The 21,479-nt window shown below is 39.6% G+C and overlaps 2 protein-coding genes across 2 annotated transcripts in view; both read left to right on the forward strand.

Annotated features, from left to right (window-relative positions):
* Positions 1 to 8,882, forward strand: part of LOC125377843 — a 39,295-nt gene extending 30,413 nt beyond the window's left edge. The window contains exons 2-3 of the mRNA XM_048391886.1: positions 6,687 to 7,394; positions 8,330 to 8,882. Of these exons, the coding sequence (XP_048247843.1) occupies positions 6,687 to 7,394; positions 8,330 to 8,880 (1,259 nt within the window). The 3' untranslated portion in view covers positions 8,881 to 8,882. The remainder of the gene's footprint in view (positions 1 to 6,686; positions 7,395 to 8,329) is intronic.
* Positions 8,883 to 13,483: 4,601 nt separating this feature from the next.
* Positions 13,484 to 21,450, forward strand: LOC125377845 (carbonic anhydrase 13-like). Its single transcript, XM_048391888.1, has 7 exons — positions 13,484 to 13,775; positions 16,674 to 16,829; positions 17,649 to 17,812; positions 18,831 to 18,923; positions 19,150 to 19,219; positions 19,746 to 19,897; positions 20,744 to 21,450. Exons 1-7 carry the CDS (start codon positions 13,493 to 13,495, stop codon positions 20,894 to 20,896), a joined length of 1,071 nt encoding a protein of 356 aa, XP_048247845.1. The 5' UTR covers positions 13,484 to 13,492; the 3' UTR covers positions 20,897 to 21,450.
* Positions 21,451 to 21,479: the final 29 nt, after the last annotated feature.

Raw genomic sequence — 21,479 nt, forward strand, 5'->3', positions numbered from 1 at the left:
AAAATTTGTTGATCAAACACATGTTTCTGTTTACCGTTATACTTGCCCATGTAACCTTAGTACACATGTAAAATGTATAAATGTTGTGTACAGTCATGTGTGGAATTGAATACAATATGGAAATAATTCACTTTTTCTATATCTGTCCAAAAACCATAATATCAGAAACACTATGTATTTCTACACACATGGGTATGATTTAAAAACGATATTACATGGCAGTAGTTTAGTTAGCAGTTCTACAAACATGACTATTCTTAAATCAGTTCACGATTTCATTGTCAAAAGCAAAAGATTCGAGTAGCTTAATTTTATGCATGTAGTAATGGAAAACTGCTATACCTTATTTCACAGACACCACTTGTATTGGCTTCACATATTTCATTTGTGCATTTAGTATGTTTATGTTAAGCACTATCTTACATATAATCTGATATATAACCAGCTGTTGTAAAGTTATTACCCGGAGAGGTATTTACATAAGCAAGTTTTGCTTGTTTACCGATCCAGATTTCTTTTGAAATAAAAATATGTTTAAACCATATGGAAATAAGACGAGACATTTCAAAACGATATACAATATAAGGTGTTGAAGATCTCCTATGGTTGACTATGAAATACAGTTTTTACACGTGCACATACCTTAGCTCCATAATAAATTATATGTTTCATATTATTTTGTTATCTTTAAATACCCATATTAAAATCAACCGACATCCCAGAAATACAATTGTCGTAGTTAAAATTATAAATCTACCCAATAGAATCCATATGGAGCCCAGAACAATGACTGATTTCAGGACCAGAACTTAGGCAATCTAGACTTGTCACATCATTCTTCACTTGTAGTCAGTTTCAAATTTATTCCCTAGGATCTGGGGACAGATAGACTAACATGCAGTCAATGGAAACATTTCTTTGAAATAAGCATATTCTTTTTCGAAAGAACCTTTCCTCTTCTACTGTTTTGGAATCAACTAAAGTTGACTTGCTTAGTTTCATCTAGACTTGCTTAGTCTTTTAGTAAAAAGAATACCTAAAAATGTAAATTCCAACGAACGATTCGTCTGTTTTCAAAAAGTGTTATTGTGATTTGATGTTCATAATATTGCTACGCTAGACAATGGCGACACAAAACACATGACAAGTAGTGCGGGTAGTGACTGGTATCTGATGGGAGCAAACAGGTGTGGAGTCACTGTCTCTGAATAAAATCCCCCCCCCCCCCCCTCCCCCCCCTCTCCCCGGCGAATTTATACCGGTACAGTTCCGCCCCTCTGGAAATAAACTCTCCCCCGCCCTGCGAAATAAAATCTCCCCTCAGAATATTCCCTCCCCCGGTCGTTTTATAAATACTTGTGTTTGGCTTGTGTTGGGTCCGACTTGTCTCGGACTGTCAAAATCCACTTAAAACACACAGATGTATCATCAAATGTGTTTACATCTATAGACAAGCCAAGCAAGCACTTCTGATAGAGACGATGTTGAGAATGTGGAGTGAAAAGGGCTTCACTTTGAGCACTGTGTTTTCTTTAACTAACTCAATATGAGACGATAAAGTGGTATATAGGTAGATATAATACTAGTCGTTAGGTATGAAGAATGTTTAGTACCTTTAGAAGTTCTAGGACAGTTATTAACACGTGTCGTGTCAGCCCTATGACATTCGCGATTGTCCACTTCGAGAAAACATCCTGTGTTGGTTTAACATGAATTTGTAAAGGTTAATTAGGGATGCCCAACACGTTAATTATTGAAAGACGAGTAGTCAAAACACTGTCATTTCCTGCCCAGGACATCACACTCCTACACGCTAATGTCGGTGAGAAACATTCTCATCGTTGAAGAAGTTTATGTTGTAAGCATTTAATTTTCTTTGATTTAATTTTTTAAATTATTTTGGAAGTAAAACCCATCATTTTACATTTGAGATATTTGAGCTGCTTTTAACTTACAGGTTTTATCAAATATTCTCGAGTCATTCAAGTTATCCTATGCACAGAACAGTGTCAGCTTTTTATAGCTGTTATCACTACAACGCAGAGTCTATTGGGCCAATAAACAGAATCTTCCATTGACTATGTTACCTTTCCAATATCTTGCCCAGAGTTTTGTCTCTCCCAATGTGTCAGCCAATAGCCCTGGCGTCTGTAGAGGTGTCACATCCTTCATGGCACATCTTCCCGATCCGTATTCGCTCTGCGTGGTCGGTGACAACTCTCAAGTCGCGAACTGAAAGTAGAAGACACTGTTATTAACTCTACTCTATTCTATTCTCATGACAGATTTTAGTGTACAGAGCCACTCATTTGTTCGGGAGAGACAGTTAAATAATATACTACTGCATAGCAAACATAACTTGCTGAATATACTGATTTGTAAAGATATGATTTCTGAATCGAGTTTCGTAGAATCAGTATGACATACAGAGTGTAATAATTTCTTTATTATCCATAATTTAAAAGCTATATTGTGGGGAATGAGTTACATATAGAGAGCCGCTGTCTTTCAACAAATGGGCAATGGTGGCATGGTCTTGCGTCATCATGTACTCCATATCACGCCATAATGCCCTGGCCGTGACTACAATACTATACACATGTCATTAATGGTAGACACGTCTGAAAGAACAATTTGTTTTTAAAATCGAAGCGGATGGAGCGAATCCAACGAAAAAGTTATTCATTTTGTGACCTTTAGCATTGAATAAAGCACATGGGAAGTTATCGACCTCACGCCAGATGTCGAGTGTAAGATAAGGGGAGGTAACTATCTCAACAACTAACGCAAAACTGGTGGAAATCCTACCTTCTGACGGGTTTCTAGCTATCTTGTGCTTATGCTTCGAATTTAGGATCTTGAAGTTAGAAGCCTTCCTTCTGAAGTTTGCCTTCAGTCATCTGATACCTGTACACCAACCTGGATATGTTCATGTGGAGAGGTAGGAACGGATCTCATACTTCATCTTATCAGAATATGCGTACAGCTCACTTATATTGGAGATTTAACGTGCGCTTTCCGACTGCAAGCGTATGTCGCACACAGGCCCGGCGAGGCCATTTAATGTGTTTCCAAAAAGGGGAAAAGTGAGTTTGTGCAACCCAGGAGGGGGCCTTAGGGGTTGCTTATATAGTAATTTTGAAATTTTGAGATTTGGAATGAATGCCAAGAGTGGGTGAAGGACGAACTAAGGGAGCTGTGTGTGTTGGCTGGTTGATAGTGGTAGTTTTTTTTTTTTTAGTACTTTTAGTACTTGATTTGGCTATTTGAGTTTGGGTATATATTTTGTCATTTTTTGTTGATTTTTTGTTTAGTGACACTTTTGATTTCGATTTTGAGCTGGGTAAGTTTAAGCTTATTTCTGGGAGTTTAAGGGATAACTTTGCTGCTTTATCTGCATTTTCATTTCCAAAGATTCCTACGTGGGCGGGGGTCCAAATGAACTCTATTTGTTTACCTGCCTTAGTTAAGTTGTTTGTGCTTTTGAGTATTTGATTTATTAGTTTGGGGCGGTTTTTAGTGTTTATATTTTTGAGGGCTTGTAGTCTAGTGAGTCGGTTAGGATGAGGATGTTTTGGTGTTTTTTAGATTGCTGATTGTGTAGTGCTGAGGCCATGCCCATGAGTTCGGCCATGAATATGGACTGGTTGTTTGGGAGTCGATAAGATAAGGGTAAGGGTGTTTTTGGTTGGTTGTGCGATGTGGACTCCAAAACCTGTTTGTTTTGAGATTGGATCTGAGGATCCGTCTGTGTATATGTGACACTAATTTGGCCAATTTTCGTGTATGTATGCTAGGTGGTGTGGTGGTTTAAGCGATGTTAGGATCGGTCTGTTTATTTAGCGTATCGGCTAGCGTTGTGTCTAGTTTTGGTATTTTAAGTTTTGGAGTGAAGATATTGGATGATTTATTGTTTTGTTTAAGATTATTTATTTTGTGTTCATTTAGGTAATTGGTTATTCTTTGGGAAATTGGAGTAAGTAGTCGATTTTTCCGGGCTAGGGCTTGGTTTGTAGGGCTAATATTATTTTTTATTAAGTTTTCGATTAGAGGGTTTGATTTGGACGTCAAAGTTTAGAAGTTTAGGGTAAGTTGTTCCATCCGTAGTTTAAGTGGCATTTCTCCTGTTAAGGCCTAGAGTGAGGTTGAGGAGGTGCCATGTTGAGTTCGTGTAATAAGTTTTAGGGCCTGATACTGGACTGAGTCTAGTTTTGTGATGAGAGAGTTGTTTAGGGTGTCGTAAATGGCACTGCCATAGTCTAGTTTGGATCTAATTAGTGAAATATAGAGTGAGAGGAACTACAAACAGGCCACACCAAACTAAATAATCACCGTAAAATAGCTAATCTACACACAACAGGAAACTGCCCACATTGCAAACAACAAGAAACACCAGAACACGTACTCATTCACTGCACACACTACCAAACACATCCAACAACACTACAGACCACCCTAAATCTTAAAACCGCACTTACACTAGAATCAATCCTTAATCAACAAAATTATTAGAAAAATTCAAAGCCTTAGGCAAATACATAATTAAAACAGGACTAATTAGTCGCATTTAAACCCCAAATGGTTGAAAAATGTATATATCTAATACAAGGTGATTATGTCCCTCTGCTAGTCAAACTCTCAAACTATATTTAAAACTCTCTGAGTTTATTTTGACTTGCATTTATTATGTGGTCATATATGTTGAAATGATTGTACTTGCATCACCCTTGCGAGCTACAAGTCGGATAACCCAGAACCTCTTCCATTCAAGAAATGATGGTACAAGTGTCATCAGACTTGAAGGTGTTTATTCTGTAGATGGAGGTTCTCATAAAGGGTAAAAGGCTGTAGCAAATGCAAACACAAATGATTACTTAACCTGGTTGCTAGTATATAATATCATGTGTTTAACAAAAAGTGTCCTCATTTTAGGATAATTATGGTAGTTTGCTTTACAAAAATAAATAAATCTCTGGATAAGATTCTTCATGCTACCGGTAGGGCAGGACATGCTCACCCTTTTCGCGAACACCTCGTGTCATCACTGATTTTCAGTGATCCATTCATACACATGTAATTTTCACCGCTGTTTTTGCCTTTTACGCCCATTGGAAACTCTTTTGGCATATAATCGTTGACATTTTATATTTATATTTACACATTGTGTGATAATTTGTCTTTTGAATACAAGCAGTTATTTGAAACCTGAAATATTTTGAAATGGCCGTTTGTGTTTTTGTTTTTTTTGTTATTATTTAATGCCGCTCTCAGCAATATTCCAGCTATACGACTGCAGTATGTAAATAATGAAGTCCTGTCTTGACAATCCAGTGATAGACATCATGAGCATCGATCCATGCAATTGGGATCGATGACATACATCAAGCAAGGCAGCGAGCCTGACCACCCGATCCCGTTAGTCACTCTTTACGGCATGCTTGAGTTGCTGAAGACATATTCTACCACGGATCTTCACGGGTCGACCGTTTGTGCAACGTGGGCTAATTGTTTGGGAGGAATATAAAAACATCAGATCCGTTAACAAGATGACAGAATGTCTTGTACTAATGACTGTCACCAATAGAACAAAATGCAATTTTTAATGCATAACTTGTATATTGAGAAATACCATGTAGTTTGGGCCACGGTTTTATTCCGAAAATTGTGAATATCAGTATTTCGAAGTATTTTATCTTCTTCGGTGATTCAGCCGTCAAATGATGCTGTTTCAATTAGAGGTTGGTATTGTGATTTGAAACCTCTGAAAATTCTTGATGTGCATTGGTCAAAGTCAGAGTAAGAATACCACAAAATACACGAAGCATGTCGTATAAAGTTAATGATTAGTTTTACACAGTTAATGGTCTTTTATGTTTGCATATAAGGCAATAAGCAAACAATCGGTTTTGTCAGTCATGAGAGTATCTTTTCTACTAGGCATTCTGTTTTGCGTATACATTGCACTTCGTCTCTTGCTCAAAAGTTGTTTGACCAGGGTTACACCATCCAGGACCGTAGTATAGCTTTCACAATAGTTACAACCTTGTGTGTCTACATTGCACTTTGTGTCTTGCTCAAAAGTTGTTTGACCAGGGTTACACCATCCAGGGCCGTAGTAAAGCTTTCACTATAGTTACAACCTTGTGTGTCTACATTGCACTTTGTGTCTTGCTCAAAAGTTGTTTGACAAGGGTTACACCATCCAGGGCCGTAGTAAAGCTTTCACAATAGTTACAGCCTTGTGTGTCTACATTGCACTTCGTTTCTTGCTCAAAAGTTGTTTGACCAGGGTTACACCATCCAGGGCCGTAGTAAAGCTTTCACTATAGTTACAACCTTTTGTGTCTACATTGCACTTCGTCTCCTGCTCAAAAGTTGTTTGACCAGGGTTACACCATCCAGGGCCGTAGTAAAGCTTTCACTATAGTTACAGCCTTGTGTGTCTACATTGCACTTCGTCTCTTGCTCAAAAGTTGTTTGACCAGGGTTACACCATCCAGGGCCGTAGTAAAGCTTTCACTATAGTTACAGCCTTTTGTGTCTACATTGCACCTCGTCTCTTGCTTCGTATCTTTTCTACTACGCATGCTGTTCAAACTATGTGCTATAAGAAAGCTGTTCAATGTTAATTTTCATATATAACATGTCAAAACAATGAATATAAGTTTCGTTTTGTTTTGTTTCAGCCATGGCTTCATACAAGAAGATATTCGTTATGATGTTATTGATAGCATCGTTTGTAACTCTTGTTACGTACATGGGCGGCCCTCGCGTTATGACTTTTGACATGCTCAGCAACATGTCAAGTCATATGTTCCAAATCTATCCGCCAGCAATCGGCATATCGGTTTATCCTTTACCTAAAAACATCACACCATTCGATCAACATTCGAGTATCTTATCGCATTTGTTGACAGGACACTGGAAAACACGTCCTTTGACAAAAAGGGAAGATGAAGATATTTTGAACTTTCTGTCTGACGTGAATGTCCGATACACCCTACCTAAGAATTATCAAAGGATTGATGGCCTCTGTGGAAATGTTACCCACACCGGATCTAAAACTGCTGAGTGGATAAGAGCCTTGTGTGATCCTAAAGGAACAACCCCGTGCTGCTTCAACAATAAATGTGCCATGAAGTCTGTGGAGGAATGTGTGTGTCCTGATTGCTACGACATGAGGCAGCAGAAACATGCTGAATATTCCACCTGGACTCCTTCAGAACCAAGACACGGCTACAAGGAACACAGCCCCCAAGAAGCTTGCAGCATCCTCACTGGTAGCACCTTTCTGTTTGTTGGGGATTCTCTGGTTCGTCATGTATATACTGCTATGGTGCTGCTTGTTACGGGGAATATGAAAGATGGAGCCATGAATGAAAATGTACCACAGAGTAAGTTCAAATGATTCATTGTGTGAGATCTTGAGGTTTGAACTTGCTTGGTTTTGTTTTATGTATATCTCCGCATTCAGCAATATACCAGCTATATGACGGTGGTCTATAAATATTCGAGTCTGGACCAGACAATCCAGTGATTGATATCTTGAGCATCAATCCACGCAAATGGGATCGATGGCATGCATCAACCAAGTCAGCGAGACTGACCACACGATCCCGTTAGTCTCGCATAAACATATACATGTACATAGCTCCCCGGCTGCGTCATACAAAAAGACGTTAAAAGATGGTACTTGTTGTTACCCTGTCTGGCGCTCGGCATTAGGGGCTTACAGAAGGACTGGTCGGCTCTGAGTATGTATACTGTGTCTGAGTGGAGTATTCATGTTAAACTGCGGCATGGTATCTCAGTGTGCTAGCACTATAAATCGGCATCAGTCCAGACTAGTACAAGCAGCCACACACACGTGCATGCACATCGCTATATAAGTGCAATAATCTTGGACGCGACGTTAAACCCCATTTCACCTCCCCTCACCCATAGCAAAGTTGAAGGAAAAGAAGGAAACATACGATTAGATGAAACTATATCACTAAGGATATCAATGAAACACGTCAGAGGAAAATGCTATTTTTCTGAATTTTCTGAATATATTATTTTCATACTCACACATCTATGAATACTTTCCTATATGCACATAGACGTCAAACGCTTAATGGATAAAATATGATTTGATCATTATTTGAAATAAACATATTCGAGATAATTCTTTTGGAATACCGTGCACGAAAACAAACGTATCAATGTCAGTTGTTTAACGACCGATTCAGTTGTGTTCAGAAGCAGCTGTTGTATTAACCGCTCCATTGATAATATAAACATTTTTAATGTTGATCCTTTGTCTTGACTTGTTGATCTTGTGTTTCAGATGTTAAAAAGGTGTGTAGCGGAATGTATATGTTCACAGAAAAATTGTGCCGACTGCATCTGAAGTATCAGCTTCGTGCCTGCAATGGCACAGCTAACCTGGAACTGAAGTACTTCTTCTCTGCAACATTCGGCCCGCACTTGAAACAAAGAGTCGCAAATATAAATAGCAAGTCATTACTTTTCGTAGGTATAGGTCCACACAATTTTTTTAACCATAAAGAAGTTCAAGAGAAGTTTCTGTTACCAACACTGTCCTACATGCGCAACAATACGAGACCTTGGCCAAAAGTACTGTGGGCAGCGAGTCATGCTCCGGGTGCATTGAAGTCCCCGAAAGTATTGGCCCAGTCGTACGACAGCGTTAAACGCTACAATGGCAACATGGAGAGTTTCCTGCGAGCTTGGAAAGTTCCTATTTTCGATACCTTTAACATGACGGATGGAATGACGAGCTTTGATGGTTCGCATTATGGACTTGGGATGAATGTAGTGAAAGCGAATGTAATATTGAGTTACCTAAATGAATTGAAAAATAAAGGATTGTGGTGAAACCTCTTGTTGGTGTCTATTATTTAGTTTTAGTTTTGTTCGGCCATAAAAAAGAATAAGAAGATCCTTGATATATTTTTATGGATTAAAGTCTAAAATCATATACATACCAGAGATCATAATTTCAGGCACTTGTTCCGTTAAACTTGTTCCATTAATATATTATATTTCAAGTAGATTCATGGTGCTGACAAACCTAGAATCAGGGCAAACTTGAATTAGAACCCACGATCATAAGTTTCTCAGGCGGGCCTGATGGCCGCAAGTCTGCACGGCGAATTCTGATACGTAACATGATAAATGATTCTCAACCTTTGGAACGTTAATTTCACATACATGTACTTATGAAAAAGTATATGATATGTTCGAATTCAAGTCGGCCCTGATTCTAAGTTTGACAGCACCATACTCATGCTTATGGGTTTACCTAGTGGTTAAAGCGTTCCCTCGTCATGGGAACAATGTGTGAAGCTAATTTCTGGTGTCACCCGCCATGATATTGCATGAATATTGTTTAAAGCGGCGTAAAATCACTCACTCACTCATGAGTTTCACCAAAGTAGTTAACCTCTAGGACCCGCTTCACCTCGGGACATTCGCCCACATCAAGACATGACGTGATTCAGGACATAACTGAAACTGTTCGAAGTGACGTTAAATCAAACTCGCCCACCATTGGTGAGCTGAGAAGAAAAGGTATGGAAAAAGACACTGAAAGAATGGCGTCTTTTGTCATCTGAAAGTATCCGATCGTTAAACCTCCAATCATTACGGATGTTGTCGAGGCATATGCAAAAGGGATATACCAAAAGAAAAGATGAATGTGTTGAATGTCTAGTGGTAGAGCGTCCGCCCGGAAAGTGGATGATGCGGGGTTGGGTCCCGGCCGCGTCATACCAAAAGATGTTAAAAGATAGTACTTGTTGTTACCCTGTCTGGCGCTTGGCATTAAGGTCGGCTCGGAGTCAGAATACTGTGTCTGAGTGGGATATTCATGTTATATGGGATATCTCAGTGGGCTAGCACTATAAAATCGGCAAAAGACAGACAGACAGACAGACAGACAGACAGCCACACACAAAAGCACGCACGCACGCACGCACGCACGCACGCACGCACGCACGCACACACACACACACACACACACACACACGCACACACACACAAATATATATATATATATACTGTCATTGTAACAGAATCTTTACCAGGGGTATGGGAGACAACTCTGCTTGTCTTGTTTACATAGTGATTTGAAGTTCGCTTCAATTGTGCTCAATGTTATAATTCTTCTCACTGTGATGTTTTCCACTGAAAATCCATTTGTTATAATTCATGTGTAATTTACTGGTATCTGTAATTGATAATAGTACACTCATTGTTCTGTAGTACATCTCCAAGTCTAACACTTGATATTTCAAGTACAGTTTCTGTTAAACTCATTTCCAAGCACGTGTTCCTTGAAGTAAAATTACTATTCGTGGATTGTAAATATGAATATTATATTTTAATGATAGGATTTATTATTTTCCTGTTCATCGAAAGTTAATACTGATCATGTGTCAGATAGATGTTGAGAACAGAGAGAATTTAACAGGTAAATAGATACCATATTGTAACGATTGAGCTGGACGTTATATCCGTAGCGCCACGCCAAGTTTTAAACTTGACAGCAATACATTTTTGCCAGCCATGTTTTTACGAATACGGAAATAATGACCCGAATTCCTCATTGTGTTTTCAGTCAATATAAGTTATTGATGAGCTGAGTAACATTTGGTTTAGTGTGCCAGGATCATAAGATCATAAGAGGAGCGGGCCCTATATTTGGACTGAGGCGGACTAAGGCGGATCCAACTGGTTGAAATTCTGGAAAGACTGGGAATTGCAGATATATAAACGGAAAACAAGGGTAAATTGTTGCCCACACCAGGGTCCGTCATCGCGCAATGTAAAGTAGAAACCAAGCCTGAGAGAGTGAGTGAGTATGGTTTAACGCCGCTTTTAGCAATATTCGAGCAATATCACGGCTGGGGACCCCAGAAATGGGCTTCACACATTGTACCCATGTCGGGAATCGAACCCGGGTCTTCAGCTTGACGAGAGAACGCTTTAACCATTAGGCTACCCGACCGCCCAAAACCAAGCCTGAAGTAACACAAACAGGTGCGCCAAATCCCCCACTTCAAGCTACCCTGAGAAAAAAATGTTAAGGCGCATTGCCTGATCAATGGAAAACTTGGTATACGTTTCATCAACCTTTTCCGATAGATTGACTCCGGAAAGAAACTCGGCTATTCAGGCCTTGAAATCATCGAAGGAGTAATCAGAGCTATCGGCACAACAGATTCATTCCGGGAGTACCTTGAAGGGAATAGTAATATTCCAGTAACATCAGAGCGGGGGACACCAGAAATGGGCTTCACACATTGTAGCCATGTGGGTAATGGAACCAGGTCTTCGGCACGACGGGCGAACGCTTTTACCACTAGGCTTTCCCACCGCCCCTAAAGTCACAGCAATAACCCGAATCTATTGATTCCAAAAGAATGAACTCGTCCCTTCGGCGAATTGTTTGTGATTGAATGTTGATATATACTGGATAATCGGATTGATTGCTGCTTGGACACTGTCCCATCATTACACTACCCCTGCTATGTTGTGTATGTCAAAGAACGAAATGCCCTCAAAAACTGCTCACTGACCGAAATAGTTTGCTTAGTTTACTTACGTAATTAGTGAATTGCACTGTCCACTCAGGCACTAACTTGTTACGATATTTCACTAATCAGTTAGTAAATATTTGCTAATTAGACTAGTACATGTGGCCTATCATTGACTAGGGCAGTTTACTAATCAGTTAGTAGACATTACTATTCAAATAATCTTCTTCTCATAATTTACTAACAGCAATAGTATATTTACAAAGCTTGTATGTTTTACTACACTTTAATAAAGGCTCGTTCCTTTGTCATTTTGCAATCCCTGTTGACACCTGCTGAATACAATTGGCAAACAAAACAGAAGAAAACATGAAAAATTCAGGTGAAAGATAACAAAAAACGATTTTTCAGTTGCATTTTACGTTTACTTATACAATGCTACGTAAACATTCTTCATTAAGTACATGCTGTAAAGTTTTTGTGATTTCATGAATAAAAACAAATTTATGGCGTCAATCGCTCCTTTCCTTAAAAATAATAGAGTTGAGACCTGGTACAAGGATATTCCCCTACTTAAAACACATCCCCACTTTCACACTTTGACCAAACATTGTCTCGTGGAAAATTATTTGCTTAATTCAACAGAACTCTTTGTCGGCTGTATTTATTCTGTGTGAGTCGCCCTTGCGTGATTTACGAGGAATACGTTTTCTGCCGCTGTTGCACGTGCACCAAGATCCCTCGTGAACTGATATTTAAAATGCATTATACACGGCTCATCATAATTTCGTGGGGTCCTTTTGTTTGTTTGTTGTATAACGCCGCACTCAGCAATATTCAAGCTGTATGACGGTTGTCTGTAAATAATCAAGTTGGGACCAGACAATCCAGTGATTAATATCATGAGCATCGATCCACTCAACTGAGAAGCGATGAAATGCATCACCCGAGTCAGCGAGCCTGACCACACGATCCCGTTAGTCTCATATAAACATATACATGTACATATATCCCCGGCTGCGTCATACAAAAAGACGTTAAAAGATGGTACTTGTTGTTACCCTGTCTGGCGCTCGGCATTAGGGGCTAACAGAAGGACTGGTCGGCTCGGAGTCTGTATACTGTGTCTGAGCGGAGTATTCCACATAGTCACCATTCCCGGCAAACATCGGTTGCTGAAGACCTATTCTTCCCCGGATCTTCCCGGGTCTCGTGGGGTCCTGAAGTAATATTTCATCAATCGCTTATAATTAAATGCTGACGGGGATTATAGGATAGATTGAGACCTGAATCTATTTGCTTTAAATATGATCATTGACGTAGTAGCCTGCTGTAACAACATTATAAACATAATATTTTTTGCTTTTAAGGCTTTTACGGGGGGCCTCTGCTCCATTATTTTTAGGGAATGGAGAGTTACTCGGACATTCCCCTTCTGCATGGGATACCCCTTCTCTCCACCACTGCCACGTGCAATCAACCAGGCAGGATATATTGTAAATAAGCTGTTTACGAACCATCTGCCCCTGTCACTCAATAACTTTGTACAATTCTCTGGACTGTTTTCTCATTTTGGCCGATTCACTTACTGTGTACCTTTGGTATAAAACCCAACTAAACGCTTATAGCTGTGTTCCCTATGTAGCAATGTTCCAGGTTACAACTCCCACCCACCAGATCATGTTTCATGTTGACAGTGCCTGACATGAATAACCGGTGTAGAGCCAGGAAAATATGTGTGGCTATTTTCGCTTGGTGATCTCGTCATATATCATTTTGTTGCTGCATGTGCATTAACACGGAACAGCATGTCACCACTTTGTCACGTCAGCGAAGTTGTAAGATGAATGGGACAGTAAACAACATTTACACCCTGATCTTTGATCCACAGATGTCCCGTCAAGTTTCAGGATCTAGAATTCAAAGTTGACGTAAACAATTCGTTGCACATGATGCAGAACGGTAACGTCATTTGTCATGACGCATATCCTATTTGCCAGGGATGTTTTTCTCCCCCGTTGAATTCTTTGCAAGCAGTAGAATGTTCTAGCTGCTGTGTGTCTTTTCAAATGGAAACGTTGAGTGTGTTGTTTGTGATTTTTCTCCGACCTTCTCATGGCTTTACATCGTACAGAAGTTCTTATACGTACAATGCAGAGCCGCGTTTGCGTCTGTGTACGGCGGGGTCGGTGTCGAAGTCGTCCTTCGGATACAACATGTACGCATCGAATGGTATGTAAACCGCAAGAGGTTCTTTTGACAATCTTTGATGTATTTTTAACCATTTATTTCACAAAAAGTAAATCGGTTTAGAAAGGAGTTTACAGTATCATTTATCCTTTGAATCTGTATGTTGTTACATTTATGAGTTTACAAACACTAAGGTGTCTTTACCGCTGTTGGGTAGGGCCCAGCCAAAGGTAAGGTTTGATGGTATTCCAAGGTAAGTATCTGGTTTGGGAACAAGGGGTATAAAAAAAATCCACTGTCGAAACATCTGACAGAGTTTAAGAAGGTCATGGCAGAATCAGCAATAGCCTTAAAAAGCATGTTATGAAGGCGTGAAACGTTGCTATGTATTTGTACCAAGTGGGGATTAGATAGTAAAAGAGGATATAGCATCACGTTCCCAGTTACCAACGTTGTCAGAGACGATGGGTCGGGTATCCAACTCGGCTTAGTTGATTCCGTGTCATTGTGTTCAGATGCTCTGGGACGATGCCCATGATTAGAATCACTGGTTTGTCTGGACCAGACTCCACTATTTACAGGCCGCCATGGTAGGCTAGATAGAATATTGCAATAGTACGGCTTCAAATAAGGCAACAAAAACAACATGTAGTAAAATATAGAGTTGATGGACATTATTTCATATAATACTTCATAGTTCAAAAGAAAGCTTGAGGTACCGGTAGACACTTTTGTAGAAATAAATAAAGTAAAAGGCAATAAATAGTACTTTCAAATGTCATATGAATGATCTCGGGACATAAGTCTGGCCAGTTCAGTTGAAATGTTGAACAAACACTAGACAAGATCCTAGTAGTTGACATAGAGAAACATATTCTCCATATATATTGGGTATTTTGGTAATCTAATTCGTTAAATCCATTTTATAAATCAAAATACCCTGTGTTTTAGCTGGTGACAAGGTAATATCAGTAATCGACTGAGTATGTTGAAATACCATGGATATATCTACAGACATTCAATATTCAATGACATCACTTTACTATAATGCCAACGTGGTTATTTTTCCATTTTGTCTAATGTACAAAAGGTGGCATTATCCCCGCGTTGTTCTGTATTGGTTGGTTTGTTTTGTTGTTTAACGCCGCACTCAGCAATATTCCAGCTATATGACGGCGGTCTGTAAATAATCGACCAGACAATCCAGTGATTAATATCATGAGCATCGATCCACGCAATTGGGATGGATGACATGCATCAACCAAGTCAGCGAGGCTGACCACCCGATCCCGTTAGTCGCCTTTTACGACAAGCATAGTCACCTTTTACTCGTTGTACTGTAAGTTATACTTACCAATGTTTATGTATCGCAGAATAGTCAGTTGATGGAACTATTGGCAGTGGACAACATACAACCCTGTTCACGTACCTTTTCTGCACGTAAAGTTGCACATGTAAATAAAAGCATAAGTATGAAATAAACAAATTCCAAAAGGGAGAGATTTCTCATTTCTTCTTTGTACTTATCTGACAATAGGATTGGCGCAAGAAGGATTGTTTGGATTAAACCGACATCAAAGGCGTGGTTGAATGATATTGTAAAGGAACTTTCCGCAGAGTGACCAGAGAATTCCGCAGAGTGACCAGAGAATTCCGCAGAGTGACCAGAGACAAGTTTTACTTCCTTTATCATAAGCTTTAAAGTCCTTATCCAAAGAGTCGTCATGTCAGTCAGGGCGTTAGGGTAGCCTTGTGGTTAAAGCGTTCGCTCGTCACGCCGAAGACCCGGATTCGATTCACCACATGGTAACAATGTGTGAAAAACATTTCTGGTGTCACCCGCCGTGATATTGCTGGAATAGTGCTAAAAGCGGCGTAAAACCATACTCGCTCACTCACTCAACACGTAAACCCGTGAAACAGAAAGATGAAGTTCATATAGCAATACATTTTGCTGGTTTCGCCTGCTGAGTCTCGGAATGTGGGAAACCTATTTTCACAAGTTTGCACAAGATGATCTTGTCGTCTTCCGAAACCTTAAATTGCTGTACACTATTTGATAATGATCCATAATACTGACGGATTCGCACACTCGACTGTGCTTTTGGCAGATACTATTCATGGATATGGAAAGGCTTTTGTCGCTTTTATTTCTCTAGCAGGCATTCTCAGTGAACCAATTTAATTCTCAAAGTGGATCATTTGTGGATAGACAAAGTTAAGAAAATTCAAGATATGAGACAAAGTTGAATTTAATGGAACAATTTGATATATAAATGTGAGAACACTATGACCAACGGAATATCAGCCGTAATACACCAATAAGTCTGATATCGCGACATGTTGTTGATATCGAAAGTGACCTTATCTATATTATATAATAAATTATTCATATCAGTTTTATTAAAACTTCATCCACGTCCACAGAGAAGGGAAAATAGAATCATGCGATTTATATAAATTCCCGATTAGTATGGGGTATTCACATATATGCCTTGTTCAAAGTATTGAATATATATCAGTTGTACATATTGACAGGTCCATGATGTCAATCACTGGATTGTCTGGTCCAAACTCGATTATGTACTGACCGCCGTCATACAGCAGGAATATTGCTAAGTACGGCTTTAAACAACAAACAGACACGCAAAAACATATTGACAGTCAAGCACTTATAATTATGCCTCGTTACTTGTTCATATAAAATCAGATTATGTAGTATTTACCTATGAAATTTGATGATGAACAATTTTGTTCCTTTTTTCAGAAGAGTCAGGTCAGAGTGACAGAGAAGGGACAGTTTTGTGTGTGTGTAAAGAGATTGCAGAAAGCAAATTCTGTCAAATGTTTTCGATATAAGTAATACCTATATCGACAAAAGCATGTATGAATAGTTATATGATACACACTCAAAATGGGCTAATTATGCTAATATTGCAGGTCCACTGCGGTGGCACCGGATCTCAACCTGCTGTGGGGGAGCGAAGCAGTCTCCCGTACCTCTGAGTACCCGAGGCGCAGCGTGTGGTCAGCCCTACACTCTCACATACAGTCAGTCTCAGGCTGCAAGTGTATCGTCAGTCACATATAACAATGGTAGGTTTTCAGTTTGGTGTTAGCTGAATATATAAGTTACCTCTAGCCATATAGATCGACACGTCCATACCACGAACAACATGCTGAACGTGTGTTTGCAATAAAATAGAATAACAGAATGTTAACGTTCAGGAATACAGATGCGCCGACCACAGACAATCTCCAGTCATACAAAACACCAGTGTGATTAACTGATGAGGACATCATATTTGATGTCAAATGACTTGTACTCATCTCAGATTGTTACGCCATCATTTCTGTAGGTTCCCCTGCAACAATGGTGTCCAAGACCAATATCAGAAACGTCTGCTGAGATCTGATGGTTGTTTTAAAATAAATACGAGTTAAGGTTAGCACAGATTAACACGACTGTGCAGCTTATGGTTTGTTATCAAGTACCAAAGGTTGGAACAAGTGACATTCATATTTGATGCGATAGAGAGCTGTGATTCGAACCGAGTGCGAAATCTTGAATAAGGACCAACATGGCATGTGTCATTCCTTGTCTATATGTATGGAGGGTGTGATTATTTTTTATACGGCTATATTGTGTTGTACACGCTATCATCGAGTTCATGTTCAAGACCATAAATCATGTTTAAGTGACAAGTGCACATTCGGATTTATATTTCTTGAAACTCGATTCGTCAGTGTTTCAGAAGAGCACATTTTATAGTGTTTTCAGGCTTATAAAAGGGATACGACCTATTTCGAACCAGGGACTATTTTGTGGCAGAAGTATTAGTACAAAGATACGGAACGCAAGACAGGGACATGTTCTCTTTCAATACCAATTCAATGTCTCCTACATATCCACAGGACAAACAGCTACAATGACCTTCCCGAAAAGGAGACTCTCTCTCAGTGACGTACCCCGTCGTCAGGGCTGCACGTTCCTCCTGGGGGAGATACACTACCATGCTGGCATCACAGGGGACACAGGCTCCGAACACTGGCTGGAACACACAGGATACGGGGCCGAGGTAGGTAGAGTGGGTGAACCTAGGTCAGAGATAGGCGAACGACAAAATCGGGCGGATGCAATGAGTCACATGTGGCATCAGGAACTACTTTACTAAAGGTTGCTTCTGGAGTGTTACAAGCTGGAAGTTCTTGTATACCTCGAGAATGAATATGGAGGAAAGGCCTAGGTATTGACATGGAATCTCAGTCTCTGAATTTAAAGTCCCAGGACCTGCCTAGTAACGGATTATTTTGATATACATTGAGGCCATTCTTTATAATGATGATATTCCCCTATTGGTGGAATTCACAAGGCTATCCCTAACTTAAACTTGATTTGTTTTTTGTGCAGCGTAAATCTGTTCAGAGAGGGCTTCCTAAGGTTGTATAACCTGTACATCTCTCCCGTTCACAATGTCAATAAACTATACAAAACAACGATGCCCAGAAACCCTTGCGGATGATGTCCTATGGCACATTCTTCCACACCCTTGCTCAAAACGATCGCCCAATTCAGCCAATGCTATGGGACCCATCCACTCTCTAATCATAAAACGGGACCTGAGCAGCGAGTAAACATTGTCCAGAAGCAGGTTGAATGCATCTAGTGAATTGTTACTTACCATGTTGGTGGAAGAAGGATACAGCCCATACTGCCTGTAAACAGCTATGGGGAACAAATAGAGAGACATAAATGTCAATAATTTAGTATTGACGTGGCAGATGAATGTTGAGATATGAGCAGGTAGGGCACATCAGGACACTATTCATATTAGCTGAAAACAGCTAAATGCTGAAGTGGATATGCTGTAGAGATCTATATATGTGAATTGTTAATGTAGACTGGAAAAACCCACTGAATTATTAAAAGAAAGATAATAATGTTAATGTGTACAGAAATTTAATATGTATTATGGAATAAATGTTATGTTAATGTATATGTAATAACCCTAAAACAAATGATCTAGTTGTTATAATAAAGAATTTATAGTTCCTTATTTTCGTGAGGATTACACTGCTATGTTGTCGCTGTTTCAGGTCCATCTGGTGCACTACAACAGGAAGTATAGCGGTATAGTGGAGGCGACGTCAAAACCGGATGGACTTGCCGTTATTGCTATCCTTATACAGGCGAGCAGCACGTTCCATGTTGTATTTTCATTTTGTAAACCACATTTTTTAGATTACTGTAAGAAAGTGGTGTAGTATCCCTGTCTCATGTTTTGGATGACATCATGCCTGATAACTGTAAAGATTGATCCACTCTATGGGGAAAAACAAGGAAAAGGTATATAAGGGTCCTTTTTGTGGTAATAGCCAGTACCTATTTGGCAAGTTATCGCGTTTGTTGTTTTAGAAAGCAAGAACATCACCAAACAGCGAGTTAAGAAGATATGTCCGCTTGGTGTCGAGGTTAAAGGCAAACGGTACAGTGTTTATGTTACGTGCGAACCAAACCAACTCAGAATATGAAATATCACTGTCTATAAGTGTATCAAAGAAGATATGCTTTACACTTTATTTGTTTGTCTGTTTGTTGTGTTACACCGCACTCAGCAATATTCCAGCAAAATGACGGTGATCTGTAAATGATAGAGGCTGGACCAGACAATACAGTGATTGTCATCACGAGCATCAATCCACGCAATTGCGATGCGATGACATACATTATGCAGCAAGCCTGATCACCCGATCCCATTAGTCGCATCTTACGACAAGCATAGTCGCTTTTTACGGCATGTTTGGGTTGCTGAAAACCTATTCTTCCCCGGATCTTCACAGGTCGCTTCCATTGTACTACACAAACTACTTGATATAACTGTATTGCCCAGCCCTATATTGTGTTTCATTGTAATTACCACATACAATATTGTTTACAACACATGTAATGTTTCTATGTTTGTAGCGTCCTATACATGGTATATGTGTTATGATGTATATTCCCTCCTACAGATGCGAAACTCAGGACAACTATAAGGCCCCTCCTGCTGCTCCCCCACAGTAAAGAGTTCTTCATATATGAGGGTTCGCTCACGTCTCCGCCATGCTCGGAGTCAGTTCTGTGGGTCGTTATGAGGCAACCATTACAGCTGAGTTCACGAGGGGTATGTCATGGAACGTCCGCCTATTGATCTGTATTTGATGTTCATAGCATACATGTAGAAACGAGAAGCTTTTTATATCGTAACCAAGAAATGATAAATGAGACATTTTCTCTTGATGTCCCTTATACCAAGCCGTGACTACTAAGAAATATTACTGGGCTTAAAATTCTTTGCAAGTATATATCCAGAGGTAATATGGAACAGTACTACAGATTCTGCTGTATGTATACCTGAGATGAAATACCTGCTTTCAGCAACTTTCAGGCTGTGTAGTCCGCTACTAGCATAACTAAAATTGTTCAAAGGAGCCATCTTTCCCTACGGATTCCGCTTCCAGTACATTCTTGCTATTTTATATGGATCATTTGTAGGATATCAGAATGAGAGAGTGAGTGATTTTTTTCTAACGCTGTCGTCAGCATTATTTTAGCTATATGACGACAGCCTGTAAATAACTGAGTCAGTGGCTGCAAGTAACGATCACTTATAAGACACGGTGACACCATCAAACTGGCGAGCCTGACCAGACTGTCTTCTTCAGGCAACACTTCCGACAAGCGTAGGGAACTGCGGACCTATCCTTCCCCGAAATCCTGACAGCTACATGTACCAAAATATTCATTTATGTACGGTAGCAGTTTGTAATCCATGGTATCTGTTCCACGGCGACGTGTGGAGCATCTACATGCTATGTAACGTATTAATAGTATTCATTATATCTGAAACGACTATGCAAGGCATATTCAATGTAAGAACACGAGACTATTATGTCTCATTATCGTGATTATTTCAGGCAGCAACTTCTTAACAGTACTACCTAACCCACCCTACCCCTTTTCTTTATAGCTGCAGATGCTGAGGAACCTTCCAAGAAAAGGTGGGCGGGTGTTGGCGACATATACAAACGTCCGCCCCGAACAAGAACTTAACAACAGGCTTGTGGAAACCAATTTCCCTTGTTCAGACAACCTCGATGCCTTTAATACACCGAACATATAACGGCTGTTTGTTTGACAGAACATGGAGGACATTTATAGAAGATTGGAAAATATCACGAATATGTGTGTGTTAAAGAGTTTTGCCGCTTTTATTTATGTATATATGTCTATACATTTGGTTGACATTTCCAAATTTGACGCCTCAGTGACACAAATTATATCCTTTGCAATTCCCTATGTGTACCTTATGTTCCTGTCTTTTGTAATTGAACAACTGACTTGCCTTTGCATGTATTTGTGACAGTTGCCTCCAGTGAGGAAGGATATGTTCACCTTCTCGTGAACACCATGAACATGTGTTTGTTGCTTTAATTTATGAAAAAAGTTGATTACATTACATTACATGAGATTGATTATGTTGTGTAAGTTTTACATCTATTTATATGTTTGAATAGGATATTGAAATACTTATATATATTCCATGCCATACATACTCTTAACTTCCCGTGAAGAACAGGGTCATCAGCAACCCATGCTTGTAAGAGACATCTAACGGGATCAGGTGGTCAGGCTCTCAAAACTTGGTTGATGCATCGTATCCCAATCGTGTAGATGGATGCTCAAAATATCATTCACTGGATTGC

Source organism: Haliotis rufescens, unplaced genomic scaffold (assembly GCF_023055435.1).
Source record: "Haliotis rufescens isolate VD_foot unplaced genomic scaffold, xgHalRufe1.0.p SCAF_101, whole genome shotgun sequence".
NCBI classification, from domain to species: domain Eukaryota; kingdom Metazoa; phylum Mollusca; class Gastropoda; order Lepetellida; family Haliotidae; genus Haliotis; species Haliotis rufescens.

Excerpts from the sequence above, each read along its gene's own strand:
- LOC125377845 (XM_048391888.1), top strand. The coding sequence starts at position 13,493 with ATGATGCAGAACGGTAACGTCATTTGTCATGACGCATATCCTATTTGC. Across the intron at positions 16,830-17,648 it reads GTCAGTCACATATAACAATG|GACAAACAGCTACAATGACC; the intron begins GTAGGTTTTCAG and ends ACATATCCACAG. Across the intron at positions 19,898-20,743 it reads TACAGCTGAGTTCACGAGGG|CTGCAGATGCTGAGGAACCT; the intron begins GTATGTCATGGA and ends TTTTCTTTATAG.